This window comes from Oncorhynchus masou, chromosome 30 (genome assembly GCF_036934945.1).
Source record: "Oncorhynchus masou masou isolate Uvic2021 chromosome 30, UVic_Omas_1.1, whole genome shotgun sequence".
In the NCBI taxonomy this organism is placed as follows: Eukaryota; Metazoa; Chordata; class Actinopteri; order Salmoniformes; family Salmonidae; genus Oncorhynchus; species Oncorhynchus masou.
The window spans coordinates 29,106,920-29,125,581 of record NC_088241.1 but is presented as its reverse complement, the minus strand read 5'-3'; the positions used below and the strand labels follow the sequence as shown (position 1 = coordinate 29,125,581).

At 43.4% G+C, this 18,662-nt stretch overlaps 1 protein-coding gene across 1 annotated transcript in view; it reads right to left on the bottom strand.

Moving 5' to 3' along the window:
* The window catches only part of LOC135522485 (NADP-dependent malic enzyme-like), a 127,046-nt gene that overhangs the window by 37,782 nt on the left and 70,602 nt on the right, over positions 1–18,662 (bottom strand). Inside the window, exons 4-5 of the mRNA XM_064948780.1 lie at positions 12,518–12,593; positions 1,982–2,143 (exon numbers count right to left, since the gene is read on the bottom strand). Of these exons, the coding sequence (XP_064804852.1) occupies positions 1,982–2,143; positions 12,518–12,593 (238 nt within the window). The remainder of the gene's footprint in view (positions 1–1,981; positions 2,144–12,517; positions 12,594–18,662) is intronic.

Sequence of the window (18,662 nt, the reverse complement as noted above, 5' to 3'; positions counted from 1 at the left end):
AGAACACCTTTCTCACACATGAAGGTTACGGCCCATTCCAGCACTATTGTGTGACTTGAAGATATGCTCATTATTCTCAATAGTTGATTTTTATTTTATTGATTAACGTTCCAATTCAGTCCCTGCCACACACACATCACACAAAGGGAGAGTAGCATGAAATATGAGCACACATCACTAAATGCACACATATAATAAAATAAACACACACACTACCATACATACAGGGATGAATAGAGGAACATAGAAAGTAGACAGACCAAGCCAAATCCAGGCATAGCAGCATCTCAAACATGCACACAGACAATACAGACACATACTCTTAGAAAAAAGGGTTCCAAAAGAGTTCTTCAGCTGTCCCCATAGGAAAACCCTTTTTGGTTCTGAAAAGGGTTCTTCAAAGGTATTCCCTATGGGGACAGCCAAAGAACCCTTTTAGGTTCTAGATAGCACTTTTTTTCCTAAGAGTGCAAACACACACACACAAATATATGGTTATAAACCCCTATTTGCTTCCATTCTCTGGCAGCAGCTACAGAGTGCATTGAGGACACAGACATAGTCTCTGAGGCAGCTAGTTAAAGTGGTGTTTTGATGCCTATAAATGTCCGGGAATAGTTGACAATCCCCCAAGCATTCCTAAACTGGACCTGTGACAGTCTCTTTTAAAATGGTTCAATAGAACAATAGAGTTCATGCATAGAAGTGTGTATGGAGATGCTATTAAAGGGATGGGGGCAGAAGGGCATGGTATTTACCTCTGCTATGAGGTAGAACAGAGTGGGAGAAACTGGCAGAGAGAGAAAACATAAAACCTATACACCAAGATCCAATGCCACCTACGGTATTCATGCTGTAGTGTATAATCTTTTATAGGTTCTCTCAGAGGCCTTCTGTGTGCGTTTTATGAATAAGGGGGATTTCTTCTGGGTCTCCGTGTGGTTTGATGAAGTGTGAATTGGCCAGCCGACATAAGAGAACATGGAGAGAGTTTGTGGAGACCAACCACACAGCGAATGCTACATCTGACAGAGAACGGGCTAGTCCCTCTGTTCAACTCTGCTTCCCGTCTCCTTATCTTTCCCTACCCCTTCCTTTACTTATCCCTCTTTTATACTGGTGTCCTCGTTTTGATGCCCATGGAGTGCCTCTCGTTATTTCTCTCTATCTCCAGTGATTATTGTCAGTCGTTTACATCTTTGACCAGTCCTATACCCAGCCAAACGCAAATCCATCTCCCTCTTCTTTCCTCCCACCCATCTATCCTTCTTTCACAGGGATGTCTTCTTTTATGTCTCATTCTCAGCATCATGTCTATCCTTGATCAGACCTACCCAACTAACCCCAAATCACCCTTTATCCTCTCCCCAACTCTTATACTGAAACTAAGAGGCTTGGAGAGCAGGTCCTGGCTCAGCCAGGCAGCAGGCATATGGTGGCAGTGGCACACCCGTGGCCCAGCTCTGGATGACATGGAGAAAATACACAGAGTTTAAATATAGCCGTGTACACAACACAGACTATTCTTAGTTTGCTCCTGTTTAACAGTGTAGCCACAGCACACGTGCCGCACGGCCCAGAGTGAGGCTCCTCTTTCAGCTATAAAGAGGAGGGCCAGGCCATACATAGGACCAGTGGGACCAGCAGGAAAAACCAAACCAGAGGGCCTCTTTGAATACTGTTGACTGGCAGTGCTGGCGGGCTGGCAGGATGGATAGGTGCTTTTCTGTCTTGCATGGGTGAACAGTGGGGCTTTCCTCAGTTGTTTGGAAAATTTGGAGTTTGGAGACTGAGGGGCTTAACTGAATATAACGTATTGACTGGAGGGTGTTTTCTTAGCTGGCATATTACGTCTAGCATATAATATGTTACGAAGTTGACAGTTTTCTTTGTTACGTAGTTGACGGGTGTCAAGTGTATCATCTTGTTTGCATGTAGCTATGCATGTATTCCCTTGGTTGTTAGGTGTGTCTCTTCTTACCTCATTGTCGGTGCCCACATCGAGCATGACTGGCAGACACTGCTGGGGTGGCATGCCTCCACAGGCCGTGTAGAGTGCCAGCTTGCCCACAGGGATGCCCATGCCGTAGCAGCCCAGGTCCCCCAGGCCCAGAATCCTCTCTCCGTCTGTCACACACACCGCCTGTCAATCACATCACACTTGTCAATCATACCTGTGAGTATATGTCAATCAAATACATTATCAGTCAGAGCAGACTGTCTATGGCTCTAGATAACAGTCATTTTCTTTTGGCTTCCTGTTTGAAATGAACCAAATAAGATCTCAGATTAGCCAAAAATGTTATCATAATATCAGGCAGTGAAAATACATTAACCTGCAAATAAAGCAAGCATATTCATTAGTCAGTTTCAGTAAGTGTACATGATTAAACAGGAAATATTCACACTATGTTTCACCACTGACATGTTCTGTGTCTGTAAAATACACAAACACGTTATCAGTCAGAGCAGAATATTAGTAACTCTAGACAAGGGTAGAGTCCCTAACCTCAAAGACTATCGTCAAGCAGTCAGTGAAAATCCAGACAGTAACTTGCCAATACATCGATGTTCAGTAACAAATCATGGACATGATTTAACAGGATATATTCAAACTAGCTACTGTAACAGCATTGCTTCCATCACTCCATTCCCATACTACCCTTCCAAGCAAACCCCCCACCAATCCTGCTTCTCTACTCTCCATCTGCCCTGCAGGTCTGACCCGGTCCTGCTTCACACAACCTAACCATGCACTCGTATTAAACAGAAAACAACAAACGAATAGCCTGACGTTCTCAATGTGGAATTTAAAAAACTAACGATTGTGTAACACAACCTGATCACCAGGGGTGTTTTGAAAAAAAAAAAATATTGTCCAGGAAATGTGTCTTTGGCTTCACAATAACTTGATTGACATTAAAACATCATCATGCTTAATAAGTGACCAACAACAAATATATAAAGACAATTATGAACTGGGTGGTTCGAGCGCTGACTGCTGATTGTCTGAAAGACGTGTTATATCAGACCGTATACCACGGGTCCATTATCTTTTTTTTACTGCTCCAATTAATTACATTGGTATTTAAGTGATAATGCCAGAGAAGCCGGTGTTTGGATGATATGGCGCGGCTGTTATTAGGCCGGAGACTAAGACGAGTGGCGGCAAACCATGCCAATATATCCTCCAAACACCTGCTTTGGGGGCATTATCACTTTTATACAACGGGTTAGCAACATATTCAAATAATGATTGACATATTTTCATTAAAAACATTATTTTGATGGATTTATATCTATGGCAACATTCTTATCCCTTGCTTGATAACTAGTCAACTACGGCTAACTTACAGTCACGTCAAACAGTGCAGCCAGAATAACAGAAAACAGCTGCGTTTGCATGTGTTTAAGTTGTTTTCTAGTGACATTTATTTGGATACATCCATAACAATGAGCTAATGATGCACAATTTCACCTGGCATAGAAAATGTGCTCTCTCTCGTCAGGAAACTGTTGTTCAAAGGAGCTAGGCAACAACACAGGTAATACAATCACTTCAAACTGAAGTTGGAAAGACTGCAAAAATAGCTGCATTTCGTTTCATTCAGTCCTCAACTGGCAGCTTCATTAAATAGTACTCGCAAAACACCAGTCTGAATGTCAACAGTGAAGAGGCGACTCCGGGATGTTGGCCTTCTATGCAGAGTTCCTCTGTCAAGTGTCTGTGTTATTTTGCCCATCTTAATCTTTTCTTTTTATTGGCCAGTCTGAGATATGTTTTTTTTCTTTGCAACTCTGCCTAGAAGGCCAGCATCATGGAGTCGCCTCTTCACTGTTGATGCTTAGACTGGTGTTTTGCGGGTACTATTTAATGAAGCTGCCAGTTGAGGACTTGTGAGGTGTCTGTTTCTCAAACTAGACACTAATGTACTTGTCCTCTTGCTCAGTTGTGCATTCTGGTTAGAGCCAGTTTGCGCTGTCCTGTGAAGTGAGTAGTACACAGCATTGTACGAGATCTTCAGTTTCTTGGCAATTTCTCACATGGAATAGCCTTCATTCCTCAGAACAAGAATAGACTGACAAGTTTCAGATGAAAGTTATTTGTTTCTGGCCATTTTGAGCCTGTAATTGAAACCACAACTGCTGATGCTCCAGATACTCAACTAGTCTAAAGAAGGCCAGTTTTATTGCTTCTTTAAATCTGGACATCAGTTTTCAGCTGTGCTAACATAATTGCAAAGGGGTTTTCTAATGCTCAATTAGCCTTTTTAAATTATAAACTTGGATTAGCTAACACAATGTGCCATTGGAACACAGGAGTGATGGTTGCTGATTATGGGCTTCTGTTCGCCTATGTAGATATTCCATAAAATAAAAAAAGCAGTTTCCAGCTACAATAGTCATTTACAACATTAACAATGTCTACACTGTATTTCTGATCAAGTTGATGTTATTTTGAATGGACAAAACATGTTCTTTCAAAAACAAGGACATTTCTAAGTGACCCCAAACTTTTGAACGGTAGTGTATATACTCATAAAAATGATGCTGATTCATGATTTCGACTGGCTGAGAAAAGCTGCCTGCCTGTCTCTCTCATCCCAACTCCTGACCCCTACACATTCATTATTAAGGGATAGCTGGAGATCGAAGCTAATTGTCCATCATTTATGACATTCCTGGGAGTGTGTAAACTTACATTTTGTATTACCATATTATTGTTGTATGTTCTCTATAGTTATGTACTTGAGAATGTATTAATTGACCAATTCGGCACATTGGGGCAGACGTGATACAACATTTTGAACAGTAATGCAATGGTTCATTGAATCAGTCTAAAATGTTGTACATACACTGCTAACATCTAGTGGCCTCCTAAGAAATATAATGGCCTTTCTTTTGCATTTCAAAGATGGGGAAAAAAAGAAAACTCCTGTTTTTTTTCTTTGTATTTTCTTTTACCAGATATGTGTTATATTCTCCTACATTCATTTTCCACAAACTTCAAAGTGTTTCCTTACAAATGGTATCAACAATATGCATATTCTTGCTTCAGGTCCTGAGCAACAGGCAGTTAGATTTGGGTATATCATTTGATTTCCAGATTTTAAGAAAAACATTTTTCAAAATGATTGTTGAGAAAAGTATGGTGCAACCCATTGGGTATCTCATCGCACCCTCATATGCCATGTCTTGAAATATACAGATATACGGATTAAAAGTACATTTGCATTGTAAAACAGCCAACTTTCTATCTCCGCTCATAACTTTTGGAATATAACACACAGAAGGCATGAATTATTGAGTCATTGTTCATTTTACACTTAAGGCATGACTGCCATTGTGCTGTCGAATTTGTGAATTTTATCTATTGTATAATAATTCTATACATTAGTTTACACTGGATTTAATTTTCGAAAGCTCCCTCCATTTTGTGCCAATTTCAGTTACTTTCATGTCTTTGTTCCAATAGTTTATATTTAGAAGATATTGTTTGTTGGATAGACTCTGTGCAACGTTTTGTATATTTTACCTATCATATATTTTTCTTTTTCTGACTTAAGTAAGATTCCCTCAACATTACTCTTATGTCTAAAAGATTTCAGATCGTTTTTGAAAATGTTTACGGTCGTGGCCAAAAGTTGAGAATGACACAAATATTAATTTTCACAAAGTGTGCTGCCTCAGTTTGTATGATGGCAATTTGCATATACTCCAAATCAAATCAAATCAAATCCAGAATCAAATCCAGAATGCATATACTCCGGAATGTTATGAAGAGTGATCAGATGAATTGCAATTAATTGCAAAGTCCCTCTTTGCCATGCAAATGAACTGAATCCCCCCAAAACATTCCCACTGCACTTCAGCCCTGCCACAAAAGGACCAGCTGACATCATGTCAGTGATTCTCTCATTAACACAGGTGTGAGTGTTGACGTAGACATGGATGGAGATCACTTTGTCATGCTGATTGAGTTCGAATAACAGACTGGAAGCTTCAAAAGGAGGGTGGTTACCTCAAAGGAAATGTCGTCATCATTGCTTTGCACAAAAAGGGCTTCACGGGCAAGGATATTGCTGCCAGTAAGATTGCACCTAAATCAACCATTTATCGGATCATCAAGAACTTCAAGGAGAGCAGTTCAATTGTTATGAAGAAGGCTTCAGGGTGCCCATGAAAGTCCAGTAAGGGTCAGGACCATTTCCTAAAGTTGATTCAGCTTCGGGATCGGGGCACCACCAGTACAGAGCTTGCTCAAGAATGGCAGCAGGCAGGTGTGAGTGCATCTGCACGCACAGTGAGGCGAAAACTTTTGGAAGATGGCCCGGTGTCAAGGGCAGCAAAGAAGGCACTTCTCTCCAGGAAAAACATCAGGGACAGACTGATATTCTGCAAAAGGTACAGCGATTGGACTGCTGAGGACTGGGGTAAAGTCATTTTCTCTGATGAATCCCCTTTCTGATTGTTTGGGGCATCCGGAAAAAAGCTTGTCCGGAGAAGACAAGGTGAGCGCTACCATCAGTCCTGTGTCATGCCAACAGTAAAGCATCCTGAGACCATTCATGTGTGGGGTTGCTTCTCAGCCAAGGGAGTGGGCTCACTCACAATTTTACCTAAGAACACATCCATGAATAAAAAATGGTACCAACATATCCTCCGAGAGCAACTTCTCCCAACCATCCAGGAACAGTATGGTGATGAACAATGCCTTTTCCAGCACGATGGAGCACCTTGCCATAAGGCAAAAGTGATAAAGTGGCTCGGGGGAAGAAGATATAGATATTTTGTGTCCATGGCCAGGAAACTCCCCAGACCTTAATCTCATTGAGAACTTGTGGTCAATCCTCAAGAGGCGGGTGGACAAACAAAACCCCACAAATTCTGACAAACTCCAAGCATTGATTATGCAAGAATGGGCTGCCATCAGTCAGGATGCGGCCCGGGAAGTTCATTGACAGCAGGTCAGGGCGGATTGCAGAGGTCTTGAAAAAGAAGGGTCAACACTGCAAATATTGACTCTTTGCATCAACTTCATGTAATTGTCAATAAAAGCCTTTGGCACTTATGAAATGTACATTGGTCAGTCCAAAATGGCTTTTTAATTCTGTCATGAAAATAATTGTATTTCCTATTACCAAGTAATTTGCGATTTACCTTTAGTTTTCCATGTGGTACAATTTATTGGTGAATTCTGAAAAGCTATCCATGGATTGTTCCATAGGGGTGTGTTTTTTAATGGGGGGGGGGGGTAATTATTGTAGAATCCATTTCATTTTCTTTCATATAGATGAGGAAAATGTTTGTATTTAATCCATTTTAGAATAAGGCGATAACATAACAAAATGTGGAAAAAGTCAAGGGGTCTGAATACTTTCTGAATGCTCTGTATGTCGCAGGTAAAATCCTTGATATATGATATAATTCCAGGTCTTGAAGGTTAAACCACCTTCAGACTTAGAATAAAAACAAAAGTTTTACATCTCCCTATGAGCTTTATTTGCCCATATAAAGTCGTATGAATATAAAGTTGTGGGAACATGTGGGTCTGGGCAGGTGTGATTACATTAATGTTTGTGTGCGTCTGTCTGTTTGCGTCTGTCTGTTGTATTTTGTCTGTATATGTTTATAATGTTTGAAAATAAAAACATATTGCAAAAAAATGTAATAAAAAAAATCATGAACTTTACAATATGTTCGATCCCAAAACCCAACATGCATGTGTGTATTTCCATGATTAGTCTATTACGCGGGCCACTCTGGCACTATACTTTTACAACCTTGTTCCACACTGGTTCCACAGCACCCTGACACCACCTCAGGGGATGATGTCATCCACCTAATCACATTTTTAATGCCTAATGAACACATGATTAGGGGTTTATGACATTCTAACAGCAAAACCACTTATTATTTTTGGGATAAACGTCATTAATAGTCCCATACATTTGGGGCTTACTGATTTATTTCTGGATTTGTAGCTTTTATTATTGGAACTATGTAAGTAGGGCATCGGATCGTGATGAATAGTTTTATATGAGGTCCTGTGAGCTCAGGGTTTCAGAGGGAAATGCCATTGTGTTGACAGCTGTGAACAGGTGGTAGAGCGGGTAGAGTCTGCAGCAGGCATATCTTTACATGCCAGGAATACCTGGACGACTTGTCATACATACACTTAGGTTAGAATCATTAAAACTCGTTTTTCAACCACTCCACAAATTTCTAAATCGGCTAGAACATCTACTTTGTGCATTACACAAGTCATTTTTCCAACAATTGTTTACAGACAGATTATTTCACTTATAATACACTGTATCACAATTCCAATGGGCCAAAAGTTTATACACACTAAGTTGACTGTGCCTTTAAACAGATTGGAAAATTCCAGAAAATGATGTCATGGCATTAGAAGCTTCTGATAGGCTAATTGACATCATTTGAGTCAATTGGAGGTGTACCTGTGGATGTAACTCAGTGCCTCTTTGCTTGACATCATGGGAAAATCAAAAGAAATAAGCCAAGACCTCAGAAAAAAAAGTCTGGTTCATCCTTGGGAGCAATTTCCAAACGCTTGAAGGTACCACGTTCATCTGTACAAACAACAGTTCTTCAGGATATATGGATATATTGAAGCAACATCTCAAGACGTCAGTTAAAGCTTGGTCACAAATGGGTCTTCCAAATGGACAATGACCTCAAGCATACTTCCAAAGTTGTGGCAAAATGGCTTAAGGACAACAAAGTCAAGGTATTGGAGTAGCCATCACAAAGCCCTGACCTCAATCCTATAGAAAATGTGTGTGCAGAACTGAAAAAGCATGTGCGAGCAAGGAGGCCGACAAACCTGACTCAGTTACACCAGCTTTGTCAGGAGGAATAGGCCAAAATTCACCCAACTTATTGTGGGAAGCTTGTGGAAGGCTACCCGAAACTCTACTTTTATTCTGACATTTCACATTCTTAAAATAAAGTGGTGATCCTAACTGACCTATGACAGGGACTTTTTTACTTGGATTAAATGTCAGGAATTGTGAAAATTCTGAGTTTACATGTATTTGGCTAAGGTGTATGTAAACGTCCGACTTCAACTGTACATGACAAGAGCATGACTTGATATGCCTGATGCCTGATGAAGACCTAACGGTCTAAATGTTGTTGTAAATAAATATCTGGGAGCGTGAGCAGCAGTGCGAGGCGTTTTCCTTTCTGTTTTCCATGAGTTTGCCTGCAACTCCAGCACCTGCGGAAAGTACCTGGATGTGTGTATGTTCTTCAGCTTTGTACAAGATCATGACTTATCAGAGGATATTAGAGCTCAGTTGGTTGTAATGGCCTCAAACAGGCAAGAACCCATTGACAACAATGCATGATTTACGAGAACGTTGGAGTGACACTATACAGTGCCTTCAGAAAGTACTCAGACCCCTGGACTGTCCACATTTTGCTACGTTACAGCCTTATTCTAAAATTGATTACAAAATCATGTTTTTATTTAAAATAATAAACAGGAATATCATATTTACATAATTATTCAGACCCTTTACTCAGTACTTTGTTGAAGCACCTGGCAGTGATTGCAGCATCGTCTTCTTGGGTACGATGCTTCAAGCTTGGCACACCTGTATTTGGGGAGTTTCTCCCATTCTTCTTTGCAGACACTCAAGCTCTGTTGGATGGGGAGTCTGGCTGCACGGCTCTTTCATGTCTCTCCAAAGATGTTCGATGTTCAAGTCTGGGCTTTGGCTGAGTCACTCAAGGACATTCAGAGACTGTCCCGAAGCCACTCCTACGTTGTCTTGGCTGTGTGTTTAGGGTTGTTGTCCTATTGGAAGGTGAACTTTCCCCCTAAGTCTGAGATCAAGGATCTCTCTGTACTTTGCGCCATTCATTTTTCCCTAGATCCTGACTAATCTCCCAGTCCCTGCCTCTGAAAAAACATCCCCACAGCATGATAATGTCACCACCATGCTTCAATGTAGGGTTGGTGCCAGTTTCTTCCAGATGTGACACTTGGCATTCAGGCCATAGAGTTGAATCTTGGTATCATCAGACCAAAGAGTTTCTCATGGTCTGAGAGTCCATTAGGTGGGTTTTGGCAAACTCCAAGCGGGCTATCATTTGCCTTTTACTGAGAAGTGGCTTCTGTCTAGCACTCTACCATAAAGGCCTGATTGGTGGAGTGCTGCAAAGATGCTTGTCATTTTGGAAGGTTCTCCCATATCCACAGAGGAACTCTACAGCTCTGTCGGAGTGACCATCAGGTTCTTGGTCAGCCCTCTGACCAAGGCCCTTCTCCCCGGATTGCTCAGTTCGGCCGGGCGGCCAGCTCTAGGAAGAGTTTAATTCCTTCCTGTAGATATTTTTTGGTACCCTTCCCCAGATCTGTACCTCGACACAATCCTGTCTCGGAGCTCTACGGACAATTTCGTCGACCTCATGGCTTTTTTTTCTCTGACATGCACCGTCAACTGTGGGACCTTATATAGACAGGTTTGTGTATTTCCAAATCATGTCCAATCAATTGAATTTACCACAAGTGGACAATCAAGTTGTAGAAACATCAAGGATTTCAATGGAAACAGGATGTACCTGAGCTCATTTTCAAGTCTCATAGTAAAGGGGCTGAATATTTATGTAAATAAGGTATATTTTTATACATTGGCAAAAATGTCAAAACCTGTTCTTGCTTGGTCATTATGTGTATTGTGTGTAGATTGCTGAGAATTTTTATTTATTTGATCAATTTTAGAATAAGGCTGTAACGTAAACAAAATGTGGAAAAAGTCAAGGGGGCTGAATACTTTCCGAAGTCACAGTATACACCCCTTAAAATTTGTGGATTCAGCTTTTTCAGCCACACCCGTTGCTGACAGGTGTGTAAATTCAATCACACAGCCATGCAATCTTGATAGACAAAACATTGGCAGTAGAATGGGCTTACTGAAGAGCTATGACATTCAACGTGGCACCGTCATATGATGCCATCTTTCCAACAAGTCAGTTCGTCAAATACCTGCCCTCCTAGAGCTACCCCGGTCAAATTAAGTGATGTTATTGTGAAGGCGGCTCAGCCAAGAAGTGGTAGGCCACATAAGCTCACAGAATGGGACCGCTAGGTGCTGAAGCACGTAGAACGTACAAATCGTCTGTCCTTGGTTGCACCACTCACTACCGAGTTCCAAACTGCCTCTGGAAGCAACGTCAGCACAAGAACTGTTCATCGGAAGACTCACAAAATGGGTTTCCATGGCCAATCAGCTGCACACAAGCCTAAATCACCATATGCAATGCCAAGCATTGGCTGGAGTGGTGTAAAGATCGATGCCATTGGACTCTGGAGCAGTGGAAACGAGATCTCTGGAGTGATGAATCAGGCTTCACCATCTGGCAGTCTGACAGATGAATCTGGGTTTGGCGGATGTCAGGAGAACACTACCTGCCTCAATGCATAGTGGCAACTGTAAAGTTTGGTGGAAGAGGAATAATGGTCTGGGGCTGTTTTTCCATGGTTCGGGCTAGGCCCCTTAATTCCAATGAAGGGAAATCTTAACGTTGCAGCATAATGACATTCTAGACGATTCTGTGCTTCCAGCTTTGTGGTAACAGTTTGGGGAAGGCCCTTTCCTGATTCAGCATGACAATGCGCCATGCACAAAGCGAGGTCCATACATAAATGGTTTGTCAAGATTGGTGTGGAATAACTTGACTTGCCTGCCCACAGCCCTGACCTCAACCCCATCGAAAACATTTGTGATAACTTGGAACGCAGACTGCGAGCCAGGCCTGATCGCACAACATCAGTGCCCGACCTCACTAATGCTATTGTGGCTGAATGGAAGCAAGTCCCCACAGCAATGTTCCAACATGTAGTGGAAAGCCTTCCCAGAAGAGTGGAGGTTGTTATAGAATCAAAAGGGGGACCAACTCCATATTAATGGCCATGATTTTTGGAATGAGATGTTCGATGAGCAGGTGTCCACATACTTTTGGTCATGTAGTGTACGTGTGCTTTTCAGTGGCGGCAGGTGGGAGAACCTATAGGAGGATGGGCTATTGGAATGGCATCAAACATATGGAAACCACATGTCCTCCTATAGCTCCTCCTACCAGCCTCCACTGGTGCCTATCCCCAGTTATCCCACTGTCCATACAGAGGCCCCTTAGTTCCAGGAATGTTAACCCATGACTTCTAAGCCAGGGCTGCCCAACATCCTCCTGAAGAGCTTGCAGAGCAGAATTTCACTCCAACCCTGATCTAACACACCTGATTCTACTAATTAGCAGTTCACCAGGACCTTACTTCGCTGGATCAGGCATGTAATTTACAACAGGCCTGGAGCAAAACCCTGCATACCCAGTAGCAATACCTGCCTTATTCCATCAGACTGAAGAACTAGGCCTAACAGTGTAAAGGACATGACTCCCTTAATAGAGAGATATGGTGCCATTTCAGACACAACCTATTTCCGCATTATATAGGGAAAGGCCATTTCAGGTTTGACCATAGACTTACGCGTATGTCCTTCTCTGGCCAGCTCTGGAGCACGGTGGAGATGTGAGTGAGGTCATGGATGGTGATAAAAAGCCCCCTGGAACAGATCAGAGATCAGATGAGTTATAATGAGCGAGACTAGATGAACTGTTTACAGTACCTTTCACATTGCTTATCGATTACCAGCATAAGGAAATACTGTAATTTTGCTCAGTACGGATAAAAAACATTATTGTCTTTGCATTCAGTTTCAAATGGTTCTTTGATACCTGAATGGAAGCTTGAAATTAACTTTAAGCACCATTTGAGTAGCTTTTTGAAGTTTCAATCCAATTTTTCTGCCCTTTTCCCCCCTACTTGTGTTGTAATATCCCAGAGCAGATGCCACCTGGAAAATGGATAGCTGGGCCAGGGACCCCTCTAGTGCTCCTCTGTTCCAGGAAAAGATAGATAGATACGCTTAGTCTGTGTGCGTGTGTGTACACCCACAGGGTGGGAGGTCCAGCCCAGGAGGGTTTCAGCGCAGCCCAACAAAGCCATCTGCCCATGATGTGGAGGCACTATCCTCTCCATATGTGCCAGCAACAACAAAAAATATCTATATTGTAAAATCTGCTCATAAACTAAAAACACAGGTCGAAGCTGGAAAGCGAGAAGGAAAATGTGAAGCAGCAAAAAGCCCAAAGCCTCTTAAAAAAGAACCAGAACACAAAAAGGGTTGGAAAGAAGAAGAGAGACATAAACGTGTCACATAAAAATACCCTGATAACGTTAAAGTTTCAGCTGAGGTTGACCCCAATGTCATGGCTGGGTATTAACTTTCCTGCCAGACTTCGGCAACTACAGGCAATAACAGGCAGTAACAGTACAGGGACAGTACAAGTCTAATATTAATGACAACCCTATCACACCCGGTAATGTTTCACCTGTCTTTGTGCTCGCCTCCAAACCCCTCCAGGTCTCGCCCATCTTCCCCATTATACCCTTTGTATTTACACCTGTGTTGTCTGTTTGTCCATTTTGTTTCGTGAAACCTACCAGTGTTTGTTCCCCTGCTCCAGTCTCTTCTTGCTCCTGTTTCCTAGTCCTTCCCGGTTTTGACCCTTCTGCCTGCCCTGACCCTGAGCCTGCCTGCCGTTCTATACCTTGCCCCACCTTACTGAATTATTGACCCCTGCCTGCCCTGACCCTTATTGACCCCTGCCTGCCCTGACATCTGGGTCATACCCGAAACCTGATGACACAATCCTTGTATGAAGGCCCTCTAGATTTTTATTTTATTTTTTATTTCAACTTTATTTAACCAGGTAGGCTAGTTGAGAACAAGTTCTCATTTACGACTGCGACCTGGCCAAGATAAAGCATAGCAGTGTGAACAGACAACAACACAGAGTTACACATGGAGTAAACAATAAAACAAGTCAATAACACAGAAGAAAAAAGGGAAAAAAGAGTCTATATACATTGTGTGCAAAAGTCATGAGGAGGTAGGCGAATAATTACAATTTAGCAGATTAACACTCGGTGATAAATGATCAGATGGTCATGTGCAGGTAGAGATACTGGTGTGCAAAAGAGCAGAAAAGTAAATAAATAAAAACAATATGGGGATGAGGTAGGTAAATTGGATGGGCTATTAACCAATGGACTATGTACAGCTGCAGCGATCGGTTAACTCTGTCAGATAGCAGATGTTTAAAGTTGGTGAGGGGGATACGTCTCCAACTTCAGCGATTTTTGCAATTCATTCCAGTCACAGGCAGCAGAGAACTGGAAGGAAAGGCGGCCAAATTAGGTGTTGGCTTTAGGGATGATCAGTGAGATACACCTGCTGGAGCGTGTGCTACGGGTGGGTGTTGCCATCGTGACCAGTGAACTGAGATAAGGCGGAGCTTTACCTAGCATGGACTTGTAGATGACCTGGAGCCAGTGGGTCTGGTGACGAATATGCAGCGAGGGCCAGCCGACTAGAGCATATTAGAGCATTGGATTCTGTTGTAAGATTCGGATAGTCATGAATACTCTGATAAAATGATGGGCCACATTTCATCTCCCTGAGAAACTGGAAACTTTCCTACTACATCATATCATTTGGAAATGGAAACCTCTGGAGTTGAATCTTGGGTTTGGGGTTAGTTTATATATGTATATATATATATTTGCATGTGTGTGTCTGTGCATGTATACATCTATATGCATGTGTGTACGAGGCTGATAGAGGACCAGTCAATATGAGGGCCACATTACTTGAGTTAAAGGTAGAGAGAGAGAGCCTCTCACACATGGTGACCCACGTCACTCACCGCGGGGCTCTACATATTTGACCTCCATAGGTAAACACTGTGTTCTCCTGCCACATTTCTGATGAATTTGAGTCGACATTTCCAAAATAGGAAGAGAGAGAATGAAACACACAATGAGGAAATGAAGAGCAGGAAGTAAGCGATGGAACTTCGATTTTACAGCAAAAGAAAAAGATTGAAAGGATGAGAGATGAGAGAGACCGTGAGGGCGAGAAAGAAGGAGAGGGAGAGAGGGTTTGGAAGGAAAACCTTGAGTTGAGACCTGTTAGGGAGGTCAAAGAGGGGACCAAAACAAGAGCAAATGGGACATAAAATCAAAAAAAAATCCACGGTCAGTCACACTCTTTAAAATGTTTAAACTGGACCAGAAATTGCTACCAGAGGTCACGCACGTAACGAGGAAGCTAACGATCAGTAACAACTCACAACTCATATGTGTTTGACCCTCAGTGATCAAACACATGCACAAACACACTCACATCATGTTTGACGCGCTTCATTGTTGGAACATTTGATTAGTCTGTCTGTGTGGCGTTTAAACAGCTGTGAAGAGCTGGATTTGCTTCCAGTGTGTGTGTGCAGTGTTTTTGTGTGTGTGTGTGTGTGTGTGTGTGTGTGTGTGTGAGCAGCGTGTGTGTGTGTAACCTGTGAGAGTTGCGTGTGTGAGAAGCCTGTGAGAGCACTGGGTCAGTGGAGTGTGTGAGGCCTGCTGGGTTTGTTTGCCTTCAGCGACCGTGGGGCAGAGAGCTGAGCTGCTGCCAATTCCAGAGCTAAGAGATCCAGGTCAGGGAGAGGAGCATGTTGATGGTGGTGGTAGGGGATGGTCCTTATTGGCTGGACTGACCCCATTTACTGGTGTTGGTCAAAATGACTTGTCTGATATGTGATAGACATGGACATGGTTCTTAACACATTATGACCATAGATGTTCCTTATTACAGCATAATAGCTCTATTATTTGTTCAAATATCTCACTTGAATTCTACCAATCTGTCTCCAGTTTCTTCTATCATTCTTTCTCGCTCCCCTTCTCTTCCGTTCCCCTTCTCTCCCTTTCCGTCTATCTCAACTCTCTTCAGTGCTGTCGGGGGGAGACGTTGACCCCATGATCCTGAGATGAGGGAGGAGAGGTGTCCTCAGTGCCTCGGACGCCTTTCCCCCGATCCCCTCTCAACATCTGTACAGGGCCTCCAGCTCCTTCTCCATCCCTTAGGAACAGTACTGGTGTTATAATAGGACGGAGTGGGACATTCTTCTGAGAAGCTGCTCGAACAATCTTCAGTCACATCTCCAAGGCTGAAGAGAAAGGGGGTGAGATATTTCGTGAGAAGGGGGCGAGAGCTGAGCTTTCTCACCAAGAGTCTAATGGCCCCATACTCAGAATGTGTTTTGGGTTGGTCAGTGTTTTCGCCCTTTGTTTTGGGTTGGTCAGTGTTTTCGCCCTGTGTTTTGGGTTGGTCAGTGTTTTCGCCCTGTGTTTTGGGCATGACCATTTTTGTGCCGGGATTAAAGTGCATTTCTCCGTGAACCCTCTGCTCTCTGCGCCTGATTCCTACCTTCCCCTCCTAGTCATCCGTGACATGACCAAAAAGAACACTAATGTCATATGTCATTAAAAATGTTACTAAGGAAATACTGTACCTTGAAAAGTATACCCACAATATGTGTGAGGTGTCCATCAAATCTGTTGTGCATGAAATATGAAAAATGCGTGAGTGTTTTTGTTAATAAGAGAGGGACATGATTTTAGGAGCCATAAGCGATAATTGTTTTACAAAACTTGGTACAAGTGACAAGTCACGCCCCTGAGTGAGGTCAGAGAGCGTGCCAACCTGACGGAACCGTCCCTTTTGAACAAACTGTATAAAAATAACGGGTTTAAGAATGAATATATCAGACTGTCAGGATTTGGCCAGGGTTGTTCCGGGTTTGGTCACTAGATGCCCCCATTGTGCTTTTTGACCTTATGTTTTTTCCCTTGTTCCCCATTATTATTTGCACCTGTGCCTCGTTTCCCCTGATTGTATTTAAACCCTTAGTTTCCCTCAGTTCTGTGCTCTGTGTTTGTATGTTAGCACCCAGCCCTAGTGTTCTGTGTATTCTTGTCGATTCCGGTGGATGCTCTTGTGGAATTCTGTTTTTGTTTTTGAGAATCTCTTAAGGCTTTTTTGTGCTATTCCTACCACCTTTTGGATTTACCATTTTTGTATTGAAGGATTTCTCCTTTTTACTTTATTAAATACACCGTCTTAAGTACTGCTGTGTCTGCCTCATCTTCTGGGTTCTGCTGACTATTCGTGGCTCAGTTGGTTAAGTGACTGTTTCTCACTCCGGAGACCCAGGTTCGTAACCGGGTCCTGACAGAAACACAGAGCCATAAATGAACCCAGAGGCAGCCAGTTCCCAGGACCTTTTTGCCATGCTGTCCCACCACCAGGAGACTGTCCAACGCCACGAAGCCGCCCTGGTTCAGCAAGAGGCCTTAATGGCTAGACATTCTCATCTTCTGTCGGAGATGCTGACTTCCATTAAGCAAATATCTGATCGTCTTACCCCGGCAACAGTTCCCGTCCCAGTACCTCAGATTCACGTACCCATGGCAGTTAACCCCCTGGCTGAACCTCGTCTTCCACCTCCCCAACGGTTCTCAGGTGATCAAAGTGCTTGTAAAGGGTTTCTCACCCAATGTTCTCTCTCCTTTGAGCTACAACCCTCGTCGTTTCCCACCGACCGGTCTAAGATCGCTTATATCATCACCCTGCTGTCAGAAAAAGCCCTGGCCTGGGCTACTGCTGTGTGGGATGCCCATAGTTCCTGCTGTGCCAGCTACTCTGCCTTTGCTGAGGAATTCAAACGAGTGTTTCAAGGCCCAAGCAGTGATTCTGACTCAGCCAAACAGCTCCTGACTCTCCACCAAGGTTGGCGCAGCGTGACGGACTATGCCATCCAGTTCCGCACGGTGGCAGCAGCAAGTGGCTGGAACAACGAGGCGCTCACGGTGTGCTTTCTGAAAGGCCTTTCCGACACTATCCAAGATGAACTGGCCACTCGGGAACCACCGGACAATCTCGAGTCCCTGATCAAGTTGGCCTCACGCATTGACCAGCGTCTGAGAGAGAGAGAGAACTCAACCGTCGACCTCTAGCCCCTATCAGTCCCAGCTCCGAGTCCCCACCTTTATCCTCGCTGGCTCCATCGGAACCCATGCAGATTGGACGCATCTCCCAGGCTGAGAGAGACCGCCGGATGAGGGAGCGACGCTGTCTATATTGCGGCAAACCGGGCCATTTCCGTTCCACGTGTCCCGGGCTCCAGGGAAACGCTCTGTCCCGTACAGACCGGGGGAACTGTAACGGGAAACATAACCTCCTCCCATCCGTCCAACTCCCGTCTGCTCATTCCAGTCACCCTCTCCTGGGACAACCACAAGCTTCACCTTCAAGCCTTGGTAGACTCTGGAGCCGCAGGTAACTTCATGGATGGTGTCTGGGCAAAGGAGAATGGCGTTCCCTCTGAACCTCTAAGTGAACCCATGAGGGTCACTACATTGGATGGAAGCCCTTTGGGATCTGGACTTGTCACTCATGTCACTACCTCCTTGCGACTTTCAGTTTCACAACACCAGGAATTGATGAACTTTCATTTGATCTCCTGTTCCGAGTTCCCTCTCGTCCTTGGATACCCCTGGCTTCACAGCCATAACCCTCACATCGACTGGTCTGTGGGCACTATCAAGCAGTGGGGTCCTACGTGCCAAGCTACTTGTATTTTCCAGAATTCCCAGAGTTCTACTCCCGAGTCTTTAGAATCCATCGACCTGACCCGAGTTCCCGAGTGTTACCATGACCTCAAACTGGTGTTTA